The sequence below is a fragment of the Oryza glaberrima genome, chromosome 6, assembly GCF_000147395.1.
Source record: "Oryza glaberrima chromosome 6, OglaRS2, whole genome shotgun sequence".
Lineage (NCBI taxonomy): Eukaryota > Viridiplantae > Streptophyta > Magnoliopsida > Poales > Poaceae > Oryza > Oryza glaberrima.
Genome location: NC_068331.1, coordinates 22424444 through 22444981, shown reverse-complemented (window position 1 = coordinate 22444981; position 20538 = coordinate 22424444). Strand labels below are relative to the sequence as shown.

The 20538-nt window shown below is 46.3% G+C and overlaps 2 protein-coding genes across 2 annotated transcripts; one reads left to right on the top strand and one right to left on the bottom strand.

Moving 5' to 3' along the window:
* The first annotated feature begins 6509 nt into the window (after window positions 1–6509).
* LOC127776797 (uncharacterized) lies at window positions 6510–13173 on the top strand. Its single transcript, XM_052303344.1, has 5 exons — window positions 6510–6705; window positions 6817–8870; window positions 9043–9163; window positions 11675–11734; window positions 11837–13173. The coding sequence occupies exons 2-5, from the start codon at window positions 6850–6852 to the stop codon at window positions 12863–12865; spliced, it is 3231 nt and encodes a 1076-aa protein (XP_052159304.1). The 5' UTR covers window positions 6510–6705; window positions 6817–6849; the 3' UTR covers window positions 12866–13173.
* A 2315-nt stretch (window positions 13174–15488) lies between these two features.
* Window positions 15489–17256, bottom strand: LOC127775568 (acyl transferase 7-like). The gene is made up of 2 exons (XM_052301828.1): window positions 16678–17256; window positions 15489–16568 (listed from the first exon to the last, which is right to left on the bottom strand). Exons 1-2 carry the CDS (start codon window positions 17143–17145, stop codon window positions 15726–15728), a joined length of 1311 nt encoding a protein of 436 aa, XP_052157788.1. The 5' UTR covers window positions 17146–17256; the 3' UTR covers window positions 15489–15725.
* Window positions 17257–20538: the final 3282 nt, after the last annotated feature.

The following is a 20538-nucleotide window of genomic DNA, read 5'->3' as shown; positions in this document are numbered from 1 at the left end:
GCGGATGACGTCCACGTAAATATCTCGTGCCGTCGTGCGAGATGTAAACGCGAGAGGTGCGAGAGCGAGAGGGGGACCGACCTGCCGCTGCCGGACCGAGGATTCGATGGAGTTCCGCCTGTGATGACTTGGCTGTGTTTGGGAGCCCAGCACGTAAAACTATGTTCGTATTAACGCGTGATTAATTAAGTATTAGTTATTTTTTTAAAAAAAAATAGATTAATATAATTTTTTAAAGCAACTTTCGTGTAGAAACTTTTTTAAATAAACACATCATTTAGTAGTTTGAAAAGCGTGCGCGCGGAAAACGAAGATGGGGAGTTGGGAATTGATTTTGCTTTCTCCTTTTCCTTTGTCTACATGCTGTAGCTAGAGATGCTCGGCTGTTGCAACGGTGTCGCCTCTGCAAAACCAGACGCTCGGCCGCCACAACAGCGCCACCGCTGGAGGACGCTCGGCCACTCCCTTCCTCTCCTCTCCCTCCTTGTTGCCGAGCAAGTTGGATCCATCCCTCTTCCGCCACCGCCACCTCTTTCCGCTCGAGGTGCTGTGATGTAGCCGGATTTGTTGGGAAGAGCGCGGCAAGCTCGGCGCCCATGGCATACGCGTAGCTGGAGAATGCTAGCGGGAAGATGGACATCACGAGCTCGTCCTCCCCCAAGCACCCGCGTCGTCGCCCACTGTCCCACCACCACCGCCCCAGGGTCCCGCCGCCGCCAGGCACCCACACTGTCGCTCGTGGTCCTGCTGCAGAACACCGCACGAGCTACCGCTCCGGAAATCCTCCGCCACCACCCAGAACGTCTCTACCACCGGCCACCTTCTCCATTCCCAGCCTTGTCCCCGGCCAGCCACCGCCCTCATCTTGAACCCCGCCTCCTCCAGCCAGTCGTTGTTGTTGTTGCCTCCATCCAACCGTTGAAGAGAGAGGGAGAGAGAGGGAAGAGGAAAGAGGGAGAGAAAGAGAGTGGAGAAAAGAGATGACAAGTGGGCCCTACAAATTCATTATTGTTGTTTTTCTGGCTGGATTGCGACGTTGACGTCACGTGTGTAAGCTTTTGATCAAAACCTCTCAAAGCAGTGACAAGGGGTTATTCGTCCGGTATAAATAGTGTAGGGTGTAAAATGTTAGGTTTTGTGATTTATGGGGTAATTCGGTCGACCACGATAGTTCAGGGGGATAATTTATACGTTTTCCTTTTAAATATGTCGATATTTATAGGGTTCTCTATTTGAACCACGGTTTAAAGTTTGATCGACTCTTTTTTAATTAAATTTCTAACTTGAGTGCTTGGCTAAAATGAGTTAATTTATAATTAATATAGTCTAAGCTTGAATTTATTCATATGCATTACATACTTATGCAAAGTTAAATGTATGTTTTATAGTTTAGTGTTTTTTATTTTGTTACTGGTTTCTGATCTGTACAGATATCTTTTCATCCGTATTATTCCGTTTTCGGTTTTTCGATATTTCCGACATCATTTTCATTTCTGATTTTACTGTTTTCTTTTTTTTAACGTAAAGAGGGACTTTATTAATGACTGAAATGTGGGTTACATTCTTGGTTCAATAGCTCTAGAATTTCTGCTGGGGCACAGAGTCTCCGTTCCAGACAGTTTCCTGAGCTAAGAGCCATCTGAGCTAGAGCATGGGCTACTTTGTTTGAGTCCCTCTTTATATGAGCCACTTCCACTGCTTGCAATCCTTGCATCGCTGCTTTCACCTCCATAATTACTCCTTCCCACACTGATCTTGATGAATGCTTCGTTTTTAGTCTTGCTACCACCTCTGCATTGTCTGTTTCCAAGATAACAGGCATATGTATCCATTGCAACGCACACCGGATGCCTTCAAGGCTTGCCAATGCCTCTGCCTGTTCTGCAGAGCTACACGGATGCAGTGTTTTCGATTTTGTTTCCAAGAAAATATGGTTATGGAAATGGTTGAGGCTGCTTTCTGATTGTTTCGGACCGTTTTCATGATTCCATATCCGTGTGTGACGTACGCAATGCGAGGCGCTTCGTTTGCGAATTCGCGTACGTGGGGGGTTTTTTGATTCGATTCGATACGATTCGATCGGGCCGCGTCGAGCGACGCGAGTTGGCCGGGGACCCATGCATGTCACGCGCGTGCGCACGCACGGGTTGTGGCGGTGTACGTAGGCGTGTTTGAGACGGAGAGACGTACGTGTGCCGGCCGCGCGACGTGCGTGTACTGGTGGGATGGGAGGAAAGCAAGTGGGCGATCGACCGTACCGGGCATAGATCGTGCATGCAGCGTGTGATCGATCGCGAGAAGTAGGGAATACGAGGTCGTCTTTGGTAGGCCTTCAATAACTTCTAGATTTAAGTAACATTACAAGTAGTTTGTACTCAGCTTTCACCTTGATTATTCATTTCAAGAGAGCTCTACAACCCGTTCGATTCTCTTATTTTGGATGATGAAGATGAAACTGGTTGACTAGACAAGCTGAGCTAAAGCTACGCTAAACATGCGCTGAATATGGGATGGCAACCGTGTACCGTGGCAATCGGTTGTGAGATAGGAGCGGAACTTGCGGCAAACACACTTCTCACGATTACCCGGCCCGTGTTTTTCCCTCTTTATTGGAGATTTTGAGTGAGTGACGACCCTTGTTTTGTAGGCCCGTTTTCCTGAACAATAGCATCACACACACGTACGTGCAATAATCACCTAAACCAGAACGTCGCGCACGTTTTGCACTAATAATACACATACTATATCATATCCATCCACACGCAAATCCAGTTAAGCTGCGCTGCGCTGCCTGCCTGCATGCCGCGCTCTCGGGCATTACATTTCCGGTCCGCGCGGCGCGCGCGTGGACGCCGAGCATTGCGATCCTGTGGAGGCGGAGGCTACCACATGGCCACCAAACAAACCAACCTTTCACCTAATTAAACTGGGCTTTTCTCCACACGCCTCGTTTCCATTTTGGCGATTAAAACTCGGCTACTACAGGCAGCCGTCTGGGTTGACCACTGTGGACGTTGATGGCGAATGGCTACAGATGCTCTCTCGTCACAGCCTGGCGAAATGACACACGTGCGCGACTACTGATTATTTGCTACTATAGTGCTATACTAGTAGTACGATTTATTTTGTACAGTACTACTAGGAGAATAATCTCAGTTCCTTGCGCTGGCAGGCAATTCCTCCTGTCTGTTTCAATATTTTTGTTTTAATATTTACAGAAATATTATGCCGACGAAAATATTTATAGAGCGGGCATGCAAATTTTACATGCGGCGAAAGTTGCATTTCACCCCACCTCAGGGCAAAATGCACACACGGTGCCGTGTGCCACGTCACCTTGCCACCCTCCACTTAGGCAGCAGGGTCTATTTTTGTAAATATTTTCGCCGGTATAATATTTCTGAAAATATTAAAAAAATAAAAATGAAAAAAATTCCTCTGGTAGACATTTTCTTCGGCACATCGCACATGCGTTTTGTCCACCAAATATAGTTGAGCTCAAAACATATCCCAAGTGTAAATTGCTTATCTAACATTCATTTAAAAAAAAAAACATATCTCAAGTGTCTAGCCCAGGATTGAAATAGAATTTCAGCCCATATATTCTACTCCATATAGTTAGGTGAAGCGGCGGCTGCAGTGAGACCGTGTGCATGCTCACTGGGCCTTTGAGTTGATTTCAGTAGAGTGATCTAGCTAAGTTACGTTGTGTTGATTTCATCTGCGGTGTGTGAGTTAGCAATGGCGGACACAACCATGGCGCTGAGCACTTGAGCAGCTCCTTCGCTGCCACCGCCGGCGCGCCATGGCGTGTCGTTTAGTCGTTGGCACTGGCCACGCCGCGGTAGGCTTCCCCGCTGCCAGGGTCGCACATCGCCGGCATGTTGCACTTGTTGTCAAGGGCCAAGCCGATGTGAGTTGACCATTACTACATTCATATTTTATTTTAATATATGACGCCGTTGATTTTTTATTCAATATTTAACCATTCGTCTTATTAAAAAATATTATGTAGTTATTATTTATTTTATTATGACTTGATTCGTTATCAAATATTTTTTAAGTATGACATAAATATTTTAATATTTACACAAAAATTTTAAATAAAACGAATGGTCGAAAAGTCTACGGTTTTGTACATTAAAATACGGATGAAATATTTTACTGTCTGTTCTGGTGATCGCTTGTTTGCTAACTTGGGTTGTTGATTGATCTGCAGATGGACATGGAGCAGACGAAGGGAAAGGATGGCAGCGTTGTCTCCGGTGACCCCGTGCTTGAGCACGAACCTTGTCAGACATGCTAGCGTGGACAGGTCGATGCCGGAGCGGATCAACAGGCGGCTGTGGTGGTCGGCTGCCATGTCAGCAGATACCACCTTCAATAATGTCTTGAAAGTGATTTTAGACGGTTTTAACCGTTTTTGAGTAATTTATAACTGGTTTTAAGGTTGAGAGATGCGAATCAGATCCGATCTATATTTGAGGGACTGACAGTGAACTTATTCCTATATTTTATGCACCGGACATTGAGGCCCACAAACGTTAGGCATAGCGAAGGCCCATTATCAATTTTCCAAGCACCACGAAGGCCTAGTATTGCTTCGTCTTCTAGCCTTCTAGGCTCAACCGCCCAACCGCTTCTGAATATCCCTTTTCTTCCGGAATAAGTTCACTATGGGTCCCTCTATTTGTCGCCCTGTCCGACTTTCGTCGCTTGACCGCAAAACCGGGTATGATCCGTCCCCCAACTTACGAAAACCAGGTAAACGTGGTCCCTCGGCGATTTTGGCTAACGTGGCGCCTACGTGATTTGTTTGACTAGGTTTCCGTTCCACGTGGCATTGACGTGGTGCTTACGTGGCAATTATATCTCGGAAAAATAATAAAAAGCGTGGCCCCACATGTCAGCTACACCAAAAAAATATGGTGGGGCCCACATGTCAGCTACACCAAAAAAAAATATGGTGGCCCCACATGTCATTCTCAAATGATCAAATCCAATCCTCTTCTTCCTCCTCTCCTCGGCTCTCCCCATCTCCCTTCTGCTCTCTCATCTCGCCGGCGAAGATAAGGACACCATGGAGAGGCGCGGCCTCCTCCACTCCCGTCCCCATGGTCCTAACGTTGGTGGCCGGCCGCCCCTCTCCTCGTCGCTCGCCGCGCCTGCCTCCGCCTCCACCGCCGCACACACCACCAACAGCAACACACCTCTCCCCGTCGACGACGAGCACCCGTTCCAGCGGGAGAGGCGGCCGGCTACGAGCGGCCGTTCGAGCGGGAGAGGCTAGTGGCGGTCGGTGGGAGAGGCTAGTGGGAGAGGCGCGCGGTGGGTGGAGGCTCGACGGTGACGGGCGGCAGGAGAGGCACGCGGCGGGTGGGGGTTCGATGGCGACGGGTGATGGGCTCTTGGAGGTTGGCGGGTAGAGGCCCGCAGCGGCCCCTTCCTCTTACCCTCGCCGCTGCAACCGCGCGCTGCCGTCAGGTCATCTCGATCTGTGCGTACATCTTGGAGGTAAGGACGATGACAACGCCGCAGCTTCCTGATTCGGCGCAGATCTCGGACCACGTCGCCGCCGCCCCTCCTTTCGTGCTCCCGGTCCCGTCCTGACCTTGGGCAGCCGCTCCTCCCTAAACGCCGACTCCTCCCCGTCCACCATCCTTCCTCGCCAGCCGGTGAGCGCGCGCCCTCCGCTTCCTCCCGCCGACCCTCCGCTTCTTTCCTCCTTGTTGAGGTCCACCACCAGCGTCACGCCCTGCAGCGGTCGCTCGTAGAAGCTCGCCGCTGAACCACCCGATGGGGAACACCGCGCAGAGCACGTCGTCCATGTCCACCCCGCACCGCGCACCGACTCCACGAACGGCGGGTGCTTCGGCGGCAGCGCCACCGTCACGAACTGCTCCTCCAGCGTCAGCGTCGGGAGGGCGGCGCTGCGGTGGACGACGTGAGAGAGGACGGATGCCGAGGAGGCATTAGCAATGTTGACGCGGAGCTCGTGGGATTCGCCGCCGGCGCGGGCGATGATGAACGCGCGGCGCCGCTGCTGCCACCGCCCGCCGCCCGCCGTCGCTCCGCCCGTCACCCCCTTTGCGTCGCCGCTCGTCCTTCTCCTTTGCCGTGTAGGGGAGAGAGAGGGGGGATAGAGAGAAGAGGGAGGCTGACATATGGGACTACATGGGTCCTATAGTTTTTTATTATTTTCCCAAGATCCAATTGCCACATAAACTTCACGTCAATACCACGTGGGATGAGGTCCTAGTCAAAGGGAGCCACGTAATCTAAAACTGGGCATAATACTGCCGAGGGACCTCTTTTATATGGTTTTGTAAGTTGGAGGACCCGTCGTACCCGATTTTGTGATTAAGGGATGAAAATTAGAGAGACCTAAAGTGAACTTATTCTTTTTCTTCATTATCTCTGAATTCTGAAATCTGGCCGCCTGGTCGGTCAGGTCACGCCACGCGTGCGAGTACGACGCATCGCACCTCGCAGTCGCCGCCGCCCTCCTCCCAACCCGCGCGGCGCCGCTCGCTCGCGCAGTCCATCGAGCCGCAACAAAAGCGGAAATAAATCCCCCACAAACCCTACCCTTCTCTCCCCTCCACTCCCCCACCTCCGCTGCCTCTCTCCGCCGTGTTCCTCCCGCCCGCCGCCGCCTTCCCGCCGGACCTAGCTCCTCCCCCGCCGTCCTCGACCTCACCGGAGGTGAGCCCCCCTCCCCCCCGGGAACCCGCATTGCGGTTTGACGTCGAGTAGGTAAGGTTTTATCTGCGTGCGAACGTGTGCTGATGTAACCCTAGTTTTGGATCCCCCTAGGTGGCGTGGTGCGGGAACGGGCAGGGCGCCGTGATGGAGATCCCCAAGCAGGGGCAGCCGCCGGGGGTGGCGGGGACGCCGCCGACATTGCCTGGGGCGATTACCCACACTACGCAGGTTGGGTACCCGGCCGTGTTCTACAATGGCAACTGGGGCGCGCAGGTGCCGGCCAGCAGCTACCTGATCGTGCCCATGAGCGAGCCGCCGGCGCAGGTTGGTGTGCCCAGGCCCAACGCGCCGGGCCTCTCCGGGTCCGGGGCCAGGCCGTTGAGTAGGGTGTCGCTTAGGCCGCCGCAACAGGTGCTGAGTGTCCAGACAGCTTTGCCTGGTATGGCCGCGATGATGCCATCGCCGTCTATGATAGCAGGTAAGAAGATGGCAGCGTCGCCGAAGGTTCAGATGCTGAAGTCTGTGCCCTTTCGGTCTGCTGGTAGCAAGCGTCCTGCGCAGGAACTGCTGCCCAAGGCACAGCCGCAATTGTTTGAGTCCGTGAGATCAAAGTTCAGAGACACTCTGGCTGCTGCCCTGAATATGGATTCTGACCAACAGTGTGCCCCGCAATCCGTTGAAACCGTGTCACATGTTGGATCTGCTAGCGAGAACAAGCAAGCCGATGGTACTGGTATTGATTCTGTTACAGAGACTAGTGCTTTGAAAAGCGGGCAACATAACATGTTAAGTAGCAATTCGGCATCAAACATGTCGATCAAGGTGAGTGATGATATGCAGCAGCAATCAATACATGTTCCTTTGGAAAATAAAGTACTGGATAACAATTCTTGCACTTTAGATGAGCTTCTGCAAGGCCATGGACTTTGCTGGTCTTCTGACGTTGTTGGAGCTTCTGAAACTATTTCTCAATCTGATCCAGACAGAGTCAGAAAATCTGATATTGATGAAGGTGTTGATGTATCTCTGATTGAGCATGAGTCTAAAAGAATAAAGACTGATGATGGGGCAGCAGAAGAAAAGAAGAGTGTAACCCAAAAGGCCCAAATTTTAGCATTTGAAATTGAAGGTGAGCTGTTCACTTTATTGGGAGGAGTTAACAAGAAATACAAGGAGAAGGGTCGATCACTTCTGTTCAACTTAAAAGATAAAAGTAATCCTGTACTGAGGGAACGTGTCTTGTCTGGAGATATAACACCCAAACGCCTATGTTCAATGACTACTGAAGAACTCGCTTCAAAGGAACTTTCAGACTGGCGGTTGGCTAAGGCTGAAGAGCTTGCAAAGATGGTGGTTCTTCCTAGTAAAGAAGTGGATGTTAGACGCTTGGTGAGGAAAACACACAAAGGAGAATTTCAAGTTGAGGTGGAAGAAACTGACGGTATCTCTGTGGAGGTTGGAATTGGGGGTGATTTGCTTTCGCATGTTCCATCAAGACCTACTGAAGGTCAAACCAAAACCGATGATAAAAGTGTACACACGGAAGAAAAAGATTCAGACAATAGTGAGCAAGATGGACTTATCGTGACAGGCGGCAATAACATGCCAAGCAATTTAGAACATACAGAAAATGAGAAAACTGATCTGATGCAGGAACTGATGGTAGATGACCTGAAAGATACAGAGAATCTTCCACCAATTATGTCACTGGACGAATTCATGGAGACCCTTGATTCTGAACCACCTTTCGAAGATGACTCCACTCAAACTGTGAAAGATGATCCTAATTCTATTGAGAAAACTGACATTTCATTGAAATCGGAAGATTCTTCCAAAAATGTGGATAGTGCTTCTGCATCAGATTCTCAACTTGATCCGCAAACATTATCTCCTCAAGATAAGTTTGAGTCCAAGTTACAGTCACCCAAAAAAGACGCAGGCTCAATTTTGTTTCCAGTTGAACAAATAAAGGAAGATCTGTTAGTCAAATCCTCCCCTGAAAAGGCCAATGCTGAAAACATTGATACTGGCAGTCAGTCGATCCCTGAATCTATCACGGATTGTAAATCAGCTCCTGATGCTTTGCTGACACATGACAGTGTATGGGAGGGAACAATTCAACTTTCCTTGTCATCACTCACAAATGTTGTTGCGATCTTCAAAAGGTTTGTTTCATCCACAGTTCTGCACTGCTTATCTCTCTTGTATATACAATTCACTATTGAAAGTACTTCTCTTGCTAGTTTCTATATCTTGAGCACAATACATGGTACCATTTGACAAATTAATATTTCAGTTATATATCCTCAGTCGATTATTGTTTTGTCTGTTCTGTAGCGGTGAAAAGACATCCACAAACGAGTGGCGCCATTTCCTTGATATCAAGGGAAGAGTCAGGCTCAGTGCTTTTCAAGAATTTCTTGAACAACTTCCTAAATCCAGGAGCCGTGCTATAATGGTAATAGTTATTTCTCATTTGCTATTCTCAGTTGGATGACTATATTTTTTAATTAAAATTGGCAATTACCACAGTATGGAAATGTGAAATACATCGATGTTGTACAGTTGTACCTATTGACTTGCTAGCAGTAGCATCTACTGCTTCTTCTGAATGATTGATTGTAAGATGCTATGGAAACACATTTTTGTTTTGTAAGATAATCTTTGTTGTTAACGTTAGGCATTTGCATAAATATTCCGAACTCCGTGTTCAGGGGATTCCATAAATCTAATGATGGTAGCCATTCCCTTAAAAGAAATACTGGGTCAACATGACATGCTGTGGCAATTCCTTTCCTTTTTTTTTTTGCAGAGCGTTATTCAATGTCACTGTTGTTTTCTGGTTGTGTTTTAATTGAGTTCTACACATTGCATTGAAGTGCACTGCAGATATAGTGCTATACCTTCAGTGGAATGGACTGTCGCCTCTGTTGTCCTTACAGCAAATTGATTCCTTATGGGACTCGGTACACAAACCTAGCAAAAACAAGTTGCGCACATGGATTTGCCTATGCAAATTGCCCTCGCAGATCAACAGAAGAAAGGCACGAAAATAACTAGTATCCTGAGAAAGGGCCTGTTTTGAGTGCTTAATAAAAGTTAATATACATAATATACATCTGCTAATGAGATATTTCTTTTTTTTACCACTGAACGAACCTCCATTCTATTTCTTTGTGCTCCAAAATGACACTGTTTCTGTATTAACCCTTTTTGCACTCCCAGTTTGACTCTTTTCGAACACATAAAAAATACCACAAAATCAAGGGAAAAAAATCAGAATACACTTAAAAAAAAAGCTCTGTTCAAAGAGGGTTCAATACTATGTTAGGAACTGGGTAGTTCATGTGGAATATGTTGAAACTGTGGTTCCAAATACAGTGTAAAACACCTTATACTGTTATACATGCAATTAGGCTTTAGATATTATGCGAGTGAATTTGAGAAAACCTCATGTTTGTGGCCCCTTCTGACACAAAATCGCAGATAGATGGGTGATAGTTACAGAAAACCCCATAGTCGAATATAGCATTGTGATGTGGACATTCGGCCCAACCGTGGCCTTTTTGCTGTAGGGTATGTTCCTGAAAAAAGTTGGAAGTTTGAAGAAAGTTGGGAGTTTGGAAAAAAAGTTGGAAGTTTATGTGTGTAGGAAAGTTTTTGATGTGATATGATGTGATGGAAAGTTGGGAATAGGGGGGAAACTAAACACGGCTGTAGTGTGGCACTACATCCATCTTGTGTGGGTCCTTGGTGTAAATCTAGAACCACGTTCGCATGTCAGCCTGTCAGGATGGACAGCTGTTGGGCTACGCAGTTAGGCAACCGCCATAACACAACCTTCTGTCCTGATACGTGAGCCATACAAATATGGCTTAAGAATTCCATAAAGGCCCACACTAGACCAGTGTTCTAGAAAAAAGGTCTACAAGGCCACATTCCAGAAAAAGGGTCTACAAGGCCAAGCCGCTGGATACATGGAACGGGTGCCCCAACCTTGCACTGGACACATGTTGTGCCCTGTTGGCAGACCTAACATCATACCACAATGAATTTTTCGGTCTGGATTGCAACAACTCTGGGTTTCATTTACTAGCTTCAATTGACGTGTGTTATGTGAAAATATTTTTAAAACGCGTGGTTTTGTGGTACACAGGGTTGTATTTGTACCTGGAGTTTTATGCAATTTGTTACTCGTATTGGTCACTAGGCCACTAGGTATTAATGTTTTTGAAATGGGTTGCATAGTTGCACTAATGTTATGTTGAGGCATGGACCTTTGCCAATGTTTTACACTTTAAGTGTTAGTTGAAGAAACAAATAAATGAAAGAAAAAAAGGGAATGCCCTAATAAGAAGACTATGACCGTATTATAGCCTGAATGTTGGATTGTGCTATGGTTCCCGCACTGATTCATGAATGATAGAAATATTATGTACTTCGGAATTGCATATGTACTTTTGTGCTCTTGAATTTGATTATTCACTATGCTTAGTATATACTCCCTCCGTTTCATATTATAAGACTTTCTAGCATTGCCCACATTCATATAGATGTTAATGAATCTAAATACATATATATGTCTAGAACTCTAGATTCATTAGTATATATATGAATGTGGGCAATGCTAGAAAGTCTTATAATATGAAACGGAGGAAGTAGTTCCACATTCCACGCTATGAGAAATCCACAATTTTCATTTGAACCTGCTTTTCTTTTGCTTAGAGCCTAGCAATTAGCACATACAAGGTCTTGTTCTTAAAGTTCCTGACTGCACCCCAAGTATTTCATATACCTGATTAGCCCAAATAAATAGGTCATGTTCATGCATTAAATGTTGATTTGTGCATATAGAGATGCTATCTGATGGAAAATGATTTACCTTGTGCCATCCAGATGGGTAATCTTCCATTATTTCTGCTCCTGAAACATATGTTCTTTCATTAAGAACCTGTTACTCGTTTTACAGGTAACTGAGTTGCGTTGGAAGGAGGGCTCTCTTGAGAGTGGGCGCCAGCATCTCTTGCAGGTTACTCCCTTAATTCTTGTCATCTGTTACCTTTTGCACGGGCTCAGCGTAATGCTATTGTGGGACTCCTGATCTGCTAACCACCTCTAATTTTTCCTGCAGACCATTGACTCATATATTGCAGACGAGAGAGTAGGACTAGTGAAGCCTGCAGATGGAGTGGAGCTTTACCTCTGCCCTTCTCAAGGGAAGGCAGCACAGATACTTGCAGAGCACCTACCCAAGGAGCACGCGAGCAGCTTAACCGTGACAGGAACATCAGCTATTGGAGTCGTCGTGTGGCGGAGGCCCCATGTTTCACCTAGGATACCCGCCAGGAACGATGGCTCCAGAAACCAATCCATCTCGAGGAAGCAGCATGCCGTGATTGCCAGTGCAGTGCCCTTGTCTTCCAAGCCTACCAATGAGCGTCAGCACCACGGTCAGGATGTTGTAACTGATGATGTTCCTCCGGGCTTTGGCCCTGGTGTTGTTAGGGAAGACGATGACCTACCTGAATACGATTTTGTTACCGTCCCAAACGCAGCTGCCAACGTAGTACCATCACGACAAGCACACAGGAGCCAGCAGCAGCATTCTCAGGCCGCGTCCCGCCGCCCGGTAGACCATGTGAGGGAGATGGTTCGCAAGTATGGTAGCAGATCCGCTGCCGCAGCCCAACCCTGGGAGGAGGATGATGACGATGATGACATACCAGAATGGGATCCAAACCAAAGCAATCTGAATCTCCAGCAAACACGGCATGCTATTCCACAGCCACCGTTGCCTCCACCCGGACCTGTTCATCAGCAAATGCACGCGTATCATCAGCAGCATCAGCAACAGCAGCAGCATTACCAATCCATTCAGCAGTATCACGCAACACAGGAATCGCAGAACACCTTGTCCCAGGCTTACTACGTCCAGTCCCACTCACAGCAGCATTCCGTGCCTGTGCAGCAGCTGACTCATGTGCAGCCTGGCTGGCAGACCACCGCCCAGTGGCTGGCCGCCGGCGCCGCCGCCGCCGCGCATTCCGGCTTGCCGGCGAACAACGTCGTGCAGCAGTACTGCACTTCCGCGACGCCTGACGGTAGTGGCCAAGGCTACGCTACTGGGAACCAAGGCTCCATGCCTTGGAACCTACAGTAGCTACGTTACCTTTGTGCGAGTCAGCAAGCATCCGATGTTTTTGGCCCCCTATTCTCCCTTTGTGTCAACCATGCAGTTCATGTAATTATAAATCATGCGAACTGCACCACCCAGATAAAAATACAAGTGTTACTACTAGCCGCTTAGGTAGTTGCTGGTTGTATGCAAATGGTGTAGCAGTAGACATGTAGTAGCAAGAACTTGATGCCATGAGCATATGCCTGATAGGCTGCTACTTTGGTTTTTTGGCACTGCCGTATCCAGCTGCCCAATAGTGCGCTCCAAACTTTTTGAGGTTCAAGCGAGAAATTTTTTTTATTTCTTGAAACTTTTTTTTTTACCTTTTTCAAAACCTAATTTCCAAAATCTGAACTTTTTTTTTGGTCACGCTAGCCCGCCTGTGTGGCAAACCAACACTGGCACGCCATGGGCAGTGGACGACATGACAGTTGTTAGCGAGAGCGGTGCAGTCAAATCACGCTAGTGAGGCCGGCGTGGTTAAATCACGTTGTCACCCCAGCGGGAGCCACGTGACAATATTGTTTTGTCATATCAATGTCAAAAGAGGTTTAGATATTGCAAATAAGTTTTTGGACGGGTTTATTTTTAAAATTAAAAATTAAAATGTTAAAAAAAAATAAAAAAATCGCAAGACGATGGTGCGTAACCGTGATGTGACGTGACTTGCAACGGACTGCTGCTCCCCCATGCCGTGTGCTATCCTTGCTTTACGCGTGCCACAGTTTTGATTGCCCGGTGTTCATCGTTAGATCCTGATTGGATGGTCCAGATCTTGCAAGGTCATTGTTCATGGAACTAGTTCTGCTGCACCGACAGTCGGAAAGAGGAAGAGTTTGCTGCTCCAAGACTCTGCAGGACCGCACCGATCAAGGGGGCTAGGCTAAAGCTTCTAGAACATGAACACACGACTTGTTTATTCAACCACCTGCCCACCATCCAAATTACCAATCCAACGAACACAAGCCCATTGATCATCGTACTCGATCTAAGCATTACTACTATTTTAAATGTCTGCCATGTTTCCAAATGCAACTTTAGCCATGGATAAACGTCTTGTATTAGAAGAGCATGACGTCATGAGAAGCAGACCAGTGTTTATTAACTTCTCATTTCTAATTAATTTTCTAGATTATACTTCCTCAATTTTAAAATGTAGTAACTTAGGATGAGATTAGAACATTCTATAACTACGAGGGCCTTTTCACTTTAACGATATTTTCAACCTTACCAAATTTTGGCATTACCAAAATTTTGGCACAGGATTTCTTATATAGTTATCAAAATTTGGCAGCAAACTAAATGTATACACTTTTTTTAGCAACTTTACCAAAAATTTGGTAAGGTTGAAAATGACATCAAAGTGAACAGACCCTTAATCTTAATACAGTTATCTTCAGATTCACAGGTTGCTGTATATTAGGACGAAGATAGTAGTAAAAATCTAGATTGTTTGAGGAGGTTAAGAAGCTGCATTTGCTAAAACTTCCACAGATAAGACCAATTTATATACTATGAAGTAGTACCATATTGATATGATTTATGTGCGTCCAGTCTTAAATAACAATAGGCGGAGTTACCCTCGTTCGGGGTACAGTAACCCCTCTTCCCCGGTAAAGCAAACCCCTGTGCACGACATGCCAAGAGAAAGCAGCAGCAGCAGGCAGCAGCAGCGAGAAACCCTGTCCGCAACGCAATCTATGCGACGCGCACACGATTCCGGAGCTCAACAAACCGAGATGGCGACGCCTAGCCCCTTAGGCAGGTAGACGACGCTTGAGCTTGACATGAGCACATTAGCATATGGATGCAGCGACAAATAACAGATGCATCATCACGCATATACCACACCTCGCTTGCCCTCTCGCAACCCCTTTGCTTAAGCAAGAGGAGATTCCAGACAGTTGCTCCCCACCTACTAGTCGTTCCAGCAGAACACCACAAATGTTAACTTCTCCCCCATACAAACATGTTAGGGTGTGTTTAGTTCATGTGAAAATTGAAAGTTTGGTTGAAATTAAAATGATGTGATAGAAAATTTGGAAGTTTGCACGTGTAGAAAAGTTTTGATGTGATGGAAAAGTTGAAAGTTTGAAGAAAAAGTTTGTAACTAAACTCGGCCTTAATGTGAAAAATATACTGTGCAAATCTAAAAATTACTATAGAATAAAAAATAAACGTCTAAAATTTATCCATACTTATCTAAATTTGCATTACATATTTCCCACTTAATCATATATAAACAACAATTTTTACTGCTACTTTAATTTCTTTTTCTTTTTGATTCGTTCAAAAACCAAAAATTGGATAGTGCTTGAGAGCCTTATAAATATCTCTCTGAATTTCTTAATCGTAACGTGGCAAGCTCGTGCTAGCTGTACAGCTCACTGTTTATGACGTGGTAACAATGTTTTGCCAAAGATTTGTCATGCCATATTTTGATTTTTGAACGAATTTGTTTTTGCCACGGTGACATGGAAGGCCATGCCGAACGGTTTAAATTAATTACCTGAGCGTTCATTTCTGAAACTTATTGAAATATTCTTTAAAAGAACATCAAATTCGCAGCAAAGGGGAACCCGGTCTCAATAATTAATCGAAGGAATAAGCACAAATGCTTCGCATTACAGGCGCGTATACATATATATTTATCGTATTTTTTAATCTGATATATATATATATATATATATAATTTTCTTCTTCTAGTCTACTACGGCGAATGAATGCCATGGCGTGCGTACAGCGAGAGGAGAGAAAAAACCCCAAAAAAAAAAAGAAAAAAAGAACGAATCAAATTGCGCCGGCGATGTCGGTGGCGGCGGACGGTGAGCTCGCTCGGTTATTAGTCGAGGCGCATCATGTCGTTGTGGAAGGCGTCGACGGCGTCGGCGGCGACGCACTGGGTGATGAGGCGGGCGCCGGGCTTGTGGGCGGAGGGGCGGACGAGGATGCAGGTGGCGATGTAGTCGAGGTTGGTGAGCGGCACGACGTGGACGGGGGCGCCCCACCCGTAGTCCACCTCGGCGAACCCCAGCCGCGACCAGTCGGAGACCAGCAGCGTCCGGTAGTCGGAGGTGATCCGGTACGGGTCGTCCTCGCCGCCGCCGCCGCCGCCGCCGCTCCACCGCGCGAACTCCCCCGGGAGCCGCTTCTTCCCCTCCCGGATCAGCCTCACCACGTCGTTCACCGACGCGTCCGCCACCGCCCCCGCCGCCGCCGTCACCCGCATGATGTAGTAGCAGTTGCCGTAGAAGCCGTCCGGGAGCGCGCGCCGGAGCACGGGGCGCGCGTTCATGGCGAAGCACACGTGGACGGGGGACCCCGGGGCGAACCCCGCCGCGCGCGTCCGCGACTGCCACGCCTTGGCGATGAGCACCTCGAACGCGCTGCACCGGTGGCCCGTCTGCTCCAGGAACCTCGCCTTGAAGTGGTCGATGTAGTCGGTGGAGATGTCCATGGCGAGGTACTGGAGGCGGAGCTCCGTCGGGACGGGGAGCGGGCCCACGGCGGCGGACGGCGGGCACGGGATCGCGTCGCGCCCCCACGCCGGCGCCAGCGCCGGCGCCGCCCGCCCGCGCGCGATCTCCCCGACCGCCGTCATGAACTGCGCCGCGCCGGGGCCGTCCGCGACGGCGTGGCTGAACCGGAACCCGACCACGAAGCCGCCGCACGCGAACTGCGTGACCTGCATTGGGGAACGGACAGCTCAATCACACGCCATTGCCATGACATTGCCAACCAACCCGTTGACCACAAGAATCGCTCGAGAAATTTCCTCGCCATTGTTGTCTTACCTGGACAAGGAGGATGAGCGAGTCTTCGGGGTGAGACTCGGAGGCGGGGTAGGTGGGGTGGGGGAGGAGCTCGTCCTTGTCCACCATGAGCGGGTACTCGAGGTAGTCCACATCCTCGAGGGAGCAGCTCGCCGTGGCCTCGATGAACCACACACCCTCGCCGGTACAGTCGACGACGAGCTCCCCACCATCCCCGCGCTCCGCCAGCCGGCCGGCGATGGGGTAGTAGCTCACGAGCGCCGCCGCGAGCGCGCGCTCGATCGCCGCGGCGGGCGCCACGGCGGCGTCGGCGCGGCCCTTGAAGACATGGAGGGACTCGATGAGCGCGCGCTGCGTCGGGTAGCGGTCGAGCCAGGACAGCGGGAGCGCGCCCCCAGGCGTCGCCGCCGATGGGGCCACCACCCGCTGAGCCACCCGCGTCACGGTCGCCGCCGCCGCCGCCGCCGCCGCCGCCGCGGAGCCCCGCATGGTGGTGGTGGCGGCGAGGTGGGGATCTGGGTGGTGGTGGTGGTGGGCTTCGCTGGCTGGGCTCGGCTTGGAAGCAAGCGGTGACCGTTCTCTTGGATTTTATAAGGTCTTTCCTGTAAATTGTAGTGTGGCCGCTACGACTAGTTCTTTAGTTTTTTTCTTCTTCTTTTTTTTTTTCTTTTTCTCTGCGTGTGCGTGTGTGTGAGGGTGTGTGTGGTGTTGTTGATGACTGGATGTGAAAGGGATTGCCCACCGCACGATGCAGAGATGGACGAATCGGATCCGGCCATTTAGGGGCTCTAATCACCTCCAGAATTTAGAGTCAGAATAATGCTACAGTGCTTGCTTTACAAGAAAAATGCTACTCTCGGTTTGTCACATGGTATTGTCAGGTCCTCCCTCCGTATTACGAAGTCGTTTTGGACAGTGACACGCTTTCCAAAACACAACTTTAATTTATTATTTCTTAAAAACATTTATTGAAAAATGATTTATGTATAATTTTATGAAAGTATTTTTCAAGACAAATCTATTCATTTAATTTTCACATTTTCAAACTCAACAACTTGAGAGTTATTTATGATTTATATTCCCAAGGTTTGGCTTAAACATTATCCTAAACGACTTTCTTTACGAGTACGGAGGGAGTACTAATTAGTATGGAAAATCTATTAGCTTATTAAAGGAATAGAAAAAAGAGCTTCCACGTTCGCTTTCACGGCTTAGAAATTCTCATATTAATCGGAGAAAAAGAAACAGAGTCTACATAGAAATACAATTTAGAAATAGTTGAAATTCGGAATTAAAAAATAAGGAATATTATAAGAGAAGACTAGAGTCCATATAGAAATATAATTTAGAAATAACTGAAATTTGAAATTAAAAAATAAAAAAATATTAGAAGAATAGTATATAGTATATATAGAAATACAATTAAGAAATAATAGAAATTTGGAATTAAAAATAAAGAATATTAGAAGTAGAGTACAGAGTTCATATAGGAATCTAAAACAAACTAAAATTCGGAATAAACATAATAAAATTAAAAGTAGAGTTTAGAGTCCGTATAAAAATACAGTTTACAAATAACTAAAATTCGAAATAAAAAAACATGGGAAGAAGAGTCTAAAGTCAATATAGGAATACAATTTAGAACTTAGAAGTAATTGAAATTCGAAATTAAAAATTAAATAATATTGAAAGATGAGTTTAGAGTACATATAAATACAATTAGAAAAAATATAAAATTTCAGAATTAAAAATAAATAATATTGGAAGAAGAGCCGATAGTCTATATAGAAATACAATTTACAGATAACGAAAATTCGGAATTAAAAAATAAGAAATATTAAAAGACTGAGTGTAGAGTCCATATAGGAATATACTCCCTCCATCTACTTTTGATAGTCATATTTCTAAATCTAAAAATTTTATTTTTGATAGGCATATTTCAATCCAACAATTTATCATCTTAATGACTTTCTTGGATTTAATGCATGACTCTTCATTCTTCCACACATGATTGGCTACATGGGTATTGAGAAATGTAAATATTAATGAATCGCTTGTTTACGAGGAATGACTAGTAGCATATTTAAATGGATGATAAGTAGAATTACTTATCCTTGGTCTGTGTGCCAAGATGAAATATGACTATCAAAAGTAGATGGAGGGAGTATTTTAGAAATAACTAAAATTTGATATAAAAATAATTAATAAGTAACACGTATATAAAATAAAATATGAATATTACACATTAATAGTTTCGTAAAGTTAGTACAAAATTTAAAATTATGTTGTCATTTTAATATATTTTAATAATAAATTGAGAAAACATATATGCTATTATATAAGAGAAAATATAATGATACTATCTGCGCAATCTGCAGACCACCATGCTAGTTAGTAATAAACAGACAGTATGAAAAATTTGGTGTACTAGCTTTTTAAGGCACTGTTCTTTTTTTTCAACCCAAAACTTCAATTTTCTCGTTTTTCGTTATCACGCTTTTCAAACCATTAAATAATATTTTTAAAAAATTGTATAAAAGTTCTTTTAAAAAAATAAATTCATTTTAAGTTTATAATAATTAATATTTAATTAATCATGTGCTAATGAGTTTTCTCATTTTGCGTTTACAAAAATTTTTCCTCTAAACTAAGGCAAAGAATGTAACCAAGAGTGAATGTTTGTTGCCTTGATAAAATTTGGTATTAATAAGAGGTTGGTTTCGTCAACGAAACAAACAGTCTTTTACTTTGTACTAGCAGAGTACATCGTACTTGTGCAGTGTATTTACTGTAAAACAAATTGAAATAAAATTGTACTGAGTTTGATAATAATGCATAAACTTACTGTCCATGATGCCAACTCTTAACCGTATGAGCTCTGCTCAGGAAGCAGTAAGCGGGTAAAGCGCGTGGCACGAATTTTTCTTCAGTTTGAATCAGTACAAACCGTGTAATTAACCTTTTCTCTGAGTTCAATTTGCTGCTATTTTTTCAGGCCAGTGTACGTACGGCAAGTTGCTGTCGACGACCGTGTGTATATATTCAGTGTTCTGAACGCGAAGTTGTCGTTGGACAGCAACCAGTGTCTTCTTCTCACCCTGATTAAGCAATCGTTTCTCTGCCTGCGAAATGGACTTCATCAAAGATTACAAGCTTTAAGTGTAAAAAAAGAAGATCATTGGTCAGTAGACCTAATCAAGCGTGACAATTGGGCTGCAACTTCGCTCTCCTTTTATTTTCTTTTTTGCTTTTGTTATTCATACTCACTTTGCTTCTTTATTCAGCTTGGAAGCATTAGGTATTTGTCACAGCAAAGGTGTGCAGTTGATACTTGAAGTGAACTAATATAATCCCTTTCCTAAACCAGAAATCACTAAATCCCCAGACGGCTGGTGATCACCAGGGGGTGGCTGGCTACACTACACGTACACGGGAAGCAACTCGATCCCACTGTGATCAGGATGATCGGTCTCAATTGCTTTAGGAGGTTCGATAGTCTTGAGTGTTCGTGCGTGGTTCACACGGTTGTTTTTGGTGGGCGGAAGTCATAGAGGACATGTGTTTGCCCTTGGTAAGTTCTGAACAATCGATCGGAGGCATGGAGTACTAGTGCAAGGCTTTCTTCTTCTTTTTTTTTTTGTGGGGTGGGGTGGGAGGTTGGTGTCTGTTAGATGGATCTCTCTCCCTTGAGCCCAACGGCTCAAGGGGGCCTTGAACCACGCTCTGATCGGGGGCGCCCAGCCCAATGGCTGGTGGGCCCCGTCACCCTGCGCCATATAAAGAGGGGTGGATGACGGGACGGCACAAGACACGAGGTTCGTCGCCGCCGCCACTCCACCCCACAAACCCTAACCGATCGAGGGGGCACAGCCAGTGACGGGA